At 38.0% G+C, this 7454-nt stretch overlaps 1 protein-coding gene across 1 annotated transcript in view; it reads left to right on the top strand.

Moving 5' to 3' along the window:
* CUNH6orf118 (chromosome unknown C6orf118 homolog) overlaps nt 1–6965 on the top strand; it is a 29884-nt gene extending 22919 nt beyond the window's left edge. Inside the window, 3 exon segments of the mRNA XM_032253118.1 lie at nt 4938–4991; nt 5095–5150; nt 6518–6965. Coding sequence (XP_032109009.1) covers nt 4938–4991; nt 5095–5150; nt 6518–6590 — 183 coding nt within the window. The 3' untranslated portion in view covers nt 6591–6965.
* Nucleotides 6966–7454: the final 489 nt, after the last annotated feature.

A 7454-nucleotide genomic window follows, 5' to 3' on the forward strand; every position in this document is an offset into this window, starting at 1 on the left:
CATTTAGTTGTGTGGTTTTGAGTGAGTTTCTTAATCTTGAGTTCTAATTTGATTGCATGTGGTCTAGGCTATTTCTTATGATTTCAGTTCTGTTAAATTTGCTGAGGAATGTTTTACTTCCAATTATGTGATTTATTTTAGACTAAGTGCCATGTGACATTGAGTAGAATGCATATTCTGTTGTTTGAGGATGGAGAGTTCTGTAGATATCTATCAGGTCCACTTGATCCAGAGCTGATTTCAAGTCCTGAATATCTTTGTTAATTTTCTGTCTCAATGATCTGTTTTATATTGACAGCAGGGTGTTAAAGTCTCACACTGTTATTAGAGACTTTGTAGGTCTCTAAGAAGCTGTTTTATGAATCTGGGTGCTCCTATATTGAGTGCAAGTATCTTTAGGATAGTTAGCTCTTCTTGTTGAATTGAACCCTTGACCATTATGTAATGCCCTTCTTTTTATTTTTTGATCTTTGTTGGTTTAAAATCTGTTTTTCAGGAAGGAAGATTGCAACCACTGATTTTTTCTGCTTTCCATATTCTTGGTAAATTATTCTCCACCCCTTTATTTTGAGCTGATGTGTGTCTTTGTATATAAGGTGGGTCGCTTGTATACAGCACACTGATGAGTCTTGACTCTTCATCCAGCTTGTCATTCTGTGTCTTTTGATTGGGGCATTTAGCCCATTTACATTTAAGGTTAATATTATGTGCGAATTTAATCCTGTCATTTTGGTGCTAGCTGGTGATTTTGCAGACTTGCTAATGTAGTTTCTTTATAGTGCTATTGGTCTGTGTACTTTAGTGTGCTTTTGTAGTGGCTGGTAATTGATTTCTTTTCCATATTTAGTGCTTCTTTCAGGAGCTCTTGTAAGGCAGGCCTGGTGGTGACAAATTCCCTCATTATTTTCTTGTCTAAAAAGGATTTTATTTCTCCTCTGCTTATAAAGCTTAGTTTGGTTGGATATGAAAATCTGGGTTGCAGATTATTTTCCTTAAGAATGTTAAGTGTTGACCCCCAATCTCTCTGGCTTGTAAGGTTTCCGCTGAGAGGTATGCTGTTAGTCTGATGGGTTTCCCTTGTAGGTTACCTGGCTTTTCTCTCTGGCTGCCCTTAACATTTTTTCCCTTCATTTTGACCTTTGAGAATCTGATGATTATGTGTATTGGGATCTTCTCATGGAGTGTTTTACTGGGGTTCACTGGATTTCCTGTATGTGAATGTTTGGTCAGCCTTGCTAGGTTGGGGAATTCTCCTGGATGAAATACTCAAGTGTGTTTTCAAACTTGCTTCCATTCTCCTTGTCTCTTTCAAGTATGCCACTTAGCAGTAGATTCAGTATCTTTTTAAAAATTTATTTATTTAACTTTAGGTGCACACTATATCTGGCATTTCTCCCCATGTTATCCCTCCCCACCCTCTGCTGTCTCTCCCCTACCCCCGACAACTGCCCCAGTGTGTGATGCTCCTTTCTCTGAGTCCACGTGTTCTCATTGTTCAGCACCAACCTATGAGTGAGAACATGTGGTGTTTGGTTTTCTGCCTGAGAATGATGGTTTCCACATTCATCCAAGTCCCTACAAAGGACATGAACTCATCATTTTTTAATGGCTGTGTTGTATTCCATATTTATTTATTCCATATTATATGTACCATATTTTCTTTGTCCAGTCTATCAATGATGGGCATTTGGGTTGGTTCCAGGTCTTTGCTGTTGTACACAGGGCTGCAATGAACATATGTGTGCATGTGTCTTTATAGTAGAATGATTTGTAGTTCTTTGGATATATACCCAGTAATGGGATTGCTGGGTCAAATGGAATTTCTATATCTAGGTCCTTGAGAAATTGCCACACTGTCTTCCACAGTGGTTGAACTAATTAGATTCAGTATTTTTATATAATCCCATAGTTCTCAGAAGTTTTGTTTATTCCTTTCATTCTTTTTTCTCTGAAATTATTTCCTCCACTTGATCTATTTGGCTATTGATACTGGCGGTTGCATTATGAAGATCTTGAGTTGTGTTTTTCAACTCCATCAGGTCATTTATGTTCCTGTCTAAACTGGTTATTCTGGCTAACAGCTCCTGTAATGTTTTATCATTCTTTGCTTCTTTGCATTGGATTAGAACATACTCCTTTAGCTCAGTGAATTTTGTTATTACCAACCTTCTGAAGTCTACATCTGTCAGTTCATCCATCTCAGCCTCAGCCTCAGCCCAAGTCTTTGTCCTTGTTGAGAGGTGTTGAGATCATTTTGAGGAGAAGAGGAATTCTGGCTTTTTGAGTTTTAAGGATTTTTGCATTGACTCTTTCTCATCTTCATGCACTTATCTATCTTTGATCTTTGAGGCTGATGACCTTTGGATGGGGTTTTGTTGATGTCTTATTTATTGATGTTGTTGTTGCTGTTGCTTTCTGTTTGTTTGCTTTTTTAACAAGCCTCTCTTTCATAGGGCTGCTGAAGTTGGCTGGGGGTCCACTTCAGACCCTATTCACCTGGGTCCCTCCAGCACCTGGAGGTGTCACCAATGGAGTCTGCAAAACAGCAAAGTTTGCTACCTGTTCCTTCCTCTGGGAGCTTTGTCCCATAGGGGCACCAGCCTAATTACAACAGGAATGCACTTGTATAAGGTGTCTAGCGATCCCTGTTGGAAAGTATCAGCCAGTTAGGAGGCATGTGATTAGGGATCTGCTTAAGAGAGCACTCTAGCTGCCCCTTGGTGGAGCAGATGCACTGTGCCGGGGGGAATCCCCTTTATCCAGACTGACTGGCCTCTTCAGAGCCAGCAGACAGGAAAGACTAAGTCTGCTGAACCAGAGACCACAGCAATCCCTCACCCCAGGGGCTCCATCCCAGCGAGATCAGAGTTCTGTTCATAAACACCTGGCTGGAGTTGCTGAAATTTCCACAGGGAGGCCCCACTTGGTGAGGAGGAATAGATCCAGATTCCAACTAAAGAAGCAGTCTGGCCACAGTCTGCCAAAGCCACTGTGCTGTGCTGTGCTGTGCTGTGCTGTGCTGTGCTGTGCTGTGCTGTGGGGAATTCCTCCCTGTCCAAACTGCCCAGTCTGACACTGGCCGGGGAAAACAGCAGGCTGGAGATGGAGTGATGCCTGCCCCCCTTCCCCACAGGAACTTCGTTGTCTGAGGCAGCAGACAGCCACAGTGATAGTGACTGCCCCTCCCTGTAGGGAACTTGGCAACCTGAGTGGTTCTGTTCTTGGAACCCAAGACCCTGGTGATGTGGACTCATGAGATCTTCTCATCTGCAGGTTGCACATACCTGTGGACAAAGCATGGTTTCCTGGACAGGATAGCACAATCACTCACCACCTTCCTTGGCTGGGGGTGGAAATTCCCCTTCCCCCTTGCAGCTCCCAGGTGTGCCACCTCTTCACCCTGCTTTTTCTTGCTCTCTGTGGGTCGTGCCAAACACCTAGTCAGTCCCAATGAGAGAAACTGGACACCTCAGCTGTGTAGGTGTCATTTACCATTTTCATTCTTCTCAGTGGGAGCTGCTGACAGCAGCTGCTTCTAGTCAGCCATCTTGGCCCATTCCTGAAGACTTTCTTCTGTTTTTTTTTTTGTTGTTTAGGATTTGTTCTCTTTTATTTCTTAATAAATAAATAAATGCTCTCAGAACAACCATCAATTTATAATTGTATTTTTAAAAAATAATGAGCTCTAACTTTAAATATTAAAGCATGATATAATGTCAAAATCATGTAAACTTTTCTTTCATAATTAAAACCTTGTTAGATAAATCTAAGGAATAGAAAGCTCCCTATGAAGATTCCATGTCACTAATTTATATTAATTTACTTCTTATATATATTTGGCTTCTTAATTCAAATACTGGAAAATACAACAGAATTGCCATTGTTATTCTGTTATGTAATTGGTATCTGGTTCTAGATTTGAAATAGGCAATTTTCAACCAGGAATAAAAAAAAAAAAAAAACACAGAGAGATAAATGTTTTGAGGATTCACAATGCATCAGACAGTTTTATGAACATTAAAAAAAATACAATTTCATTTAATTTGCAGCAACCCTAACAGATAGATGGTAGTATTAATGGTTTTTTTGAAGTATGGAAATGGGGTGCAAATATGTTAAGTAAGTTGATTGAGGTCACAGTTAACAAGCAGTAGACTTAATATTGAAACTCAGCCTTGGTTCTTATTAATACCCCATTAAGCCTAACTGTTACAATTGCTAATCCTTCTCAACGCATCTAATATCTGAAAGAGCAAGTCTTTATACCCTCTGCCCATCATTATTTTGTTCAGAATTATCTTGAATATTCTCATTAACACTATTGGCTAATTTTTGAAGTTTTGATAATAATACTTTTGGTATTTTGATTGTGCTTACAATGAATTCATAAATGCATTTGGGAGGAAGTGACAGCTTTACAATATTAATACTCCTATCTGGGATTATTTTGTGCTTATTTAATTTATTTTTATACCTTGGTGCAAAATAATTATGTTTGTTCTTAAGAGTTTCTGGGATGTATTACTATTATAACTAGTAATTTAAAAAATTCCCATTACAGTTTGCACTCACTTATTGCTGATATACATGTGATTTATTGATATTTGTATGTTTATATTTTTCCAATCACCTTAACAAGTTCTATCATTAGTTTTGAAAAGTAATTAACTCCTCTGGAATTTCCTCTTCTAACATTTTCTGATATTTTGAAACATTAATTTCCACCTCTTCTGTTTTTTTATCCAGAGGACCAGGATGTTTCCTTCTCATTAACTGTCCTTCATTTTATGCTTTGTTTCTTCATCTGTTTTCAAGTAGCGTGCTATTGAGTATTCTTGAAATTGTAGCATTATTCACATAATCTTGTTATATAGAGAAAAGTAGTCAACAAATATTTTTAACCAAGTCTATTGCTTTTCAAACCACTTCTTCTCCAGCAAGAAGTTATAAAATTTGAAACAGAAAATACGATTTTAAAGAAGAAAATAAAAGTAAGTTTTTTTTGTGAATTGATGTTTATCAATAAAAATATTTCCTCTAGTGCCTGCTTGTCCTGTGTAATAAGCATGACCCAATGACAATAATTCTTTGCAGGTTATTGAAAGCAACGTGAAGCAGACCATGGGAAGGATCAGTGAAGAGGGGCAGGAGTAAGTATTGACATCATGATAAAAGAACTAGAGTAGTATCATGCTGTTCTCAAGATCAGTTATTCAAAACTAGATTAGGCTAGACAGGCCTTTGAAGGGTTCACACTCAGGAATGCTTACATTAAGGACACATGTTGCATCTTTTTTCCGTGCTTTGGAATGCTCACTCTAAGATTTAGACCTCAGTCTGTACTCTTTAGTAATATAGAAATCAATTTATTAAATTTGGAGGTGAAGGTGAATTCTCATGGCCAGGAGTCAGGAAAGTAGGGAGGCATGGCTTTATTTTCTCCAATTATATGGCTTTTAGTGATGATACATTTTGAAAAGCCCTATACATACATTACTCTGAAAATTTTAGTTTAAGAGTAAGTGGCTGATTTGTATCATTTGTTTATAACTAAACTTATAATATTGGTATAAACTTATTATTTATATTACAAGCTTATACTTCACACAGTTACTTTTCTCTGAGTTGGTACTATAGCTTGAATCTCAGAATTTGGTATTAAGAGCAATGAAAAACCATATGTTGATTTAAAGAGGGAAAGGCTTTTTTTTTTTTTTTTTATCAGAGGGAAAGACTTTTAGGTGTAGGTGGCTTGGGCTCAATGACATCATTAAGGAACTAGGGCACCTCACCTGTCTTCTCTGCTTTCCTTTGAGTGTGTCTGCTGCCTCCTTAGAGTCTCAATATGGCTGTCTTCAGGCATTAACCAGTCCACATTCCATGGATTAAGAAAGGGAAAGGTGAAGGACAGAAGGCAAAGAGCTTCTCAATTTGAGGCTTTCCAGTTTATTCAGGATGGACAATTCTCTCCAGGTGCTCCCACCACATCTCATTGGCCAGCACCATGGGTCAAGGCCACTCTAAGCTGTAAGAGAGGCCAGAACATGGAGCACCCCACTCTCTAGCTTATGGGGCAGAAAAAGCCATGGGAGAAAGAGATTGGATAGAGTGTTGAGTGAGCCGTATAGGTGGATGGAGGTTTTGCGGTTTCTTATATCATGTAGGATGTTCTTAAAAAGAGGGAATAGAGTTACAGATACAAAACTGGGGAAGCACCTCCCACGGCCTTGGCAATGAGAGTGAATGGACCTAAAGTCTATCATTACGCTCATGGTACACCTACCTTCCCTGTCATACCATATGCTACAGGAGAATACATCTATTTATTTAGAGGATCTGTTACATTCAAGGCCAAAACTCCATACAAATATGTTTTTAAAAAGTAAATGATTACGAAATCTCATCTTGTCTGTTTTTGGGTAAGTGTATCTAAAATAGATGTTTATTTTGAAATTTTCTTTCATGCTTAATATATATTTTTTCTAACCTATGGTATTCATTTCTTTTGTATTTTAAGTGGCCTTTGGAAATTTATCAAGGAATTTGTAAAATTAGAAGAAATAGAAGATACCTCTCAAGCGACTGAATAAATAGCCAACGAAAATTCTTAACTTCCATGTATTTAGCATGGTTGTTTGCAGATATATATACACATTCATAAAGATACATTTCATTTCTTCAGCTTTAATCTCTAGTAAAATTAATGTTGTATATGTATCCTACTCAGAATACTGAAATAAGCACATGTATACATATGATTAGTTTCTACTGTTGCATATATATTTATAGCAATACTAGTTCTTAACATATGTTTTACTTTCATTTAATAATGTTCCACTGTGGAAAGTATTTTTGATTATTTGCTAATAAAGATTTCAGCATGGCTTGAACACAGCTTAAATTTGTTTATTTGTCAACACGAGTTTATATTCTATGCATTTAATAAAATTTGGTAGTTATTTAATTAATTTTAATTTCATTTAATAGTCTTTACTGATCGGAAATGATACAGTGCCCCACAAACATTATGCTAGCATTGCACTTCGTACTGCACGTATCTCAGCTGATTGTGATCCTGATGACGACGTTGTGGCTTGGGATTTTTATTTATCCCCACTTTGCCTCTGATCTAATCTAAACATTGCCTATATAGGGTGTTTTATTTTTTTTGAGACAGTCTCACTCTGTCTCCCAGGCTGGAGTGCAGTGGCACAATCTTGGCTCATTGCAACCTCTGCCTCCTGGGTTCAAGTGATTCTCCTGCCTCAGCCTCCTGAGTAGCTGAGATCACTGGTGCGTGAAACCGCAGCTGGCTAATTTTTGTATTTTTAGTAGAGACAGGTTTCACCATGTTGGCCAGTCTGGTCTCAAACTCCTAAACTCAAGTGATCCTCCCACCTCAGCCTCCCAAAGTGCTGGGATTACAGGGGTGAGCCATCATGCCTGGCCTATAG

The sequence above is a fragment of the Sapajus apella genome, unplaced genomic scaffold (assembly GCF_009761245.1).
Source record: "Sapajus apella isolate SASKATOON/1434 unplaced genomic scaffold, GSC_monkey_1.0 scaffold82, whole genome shotgun sequence".
In the NCBI taxonomy this organism is placed as follows: domain Eukaryota; kingdom Metazoa; phylum Chordata; class Mammalia; order Primates; family Cebidae; genus Sapajus; species Sapajus apella.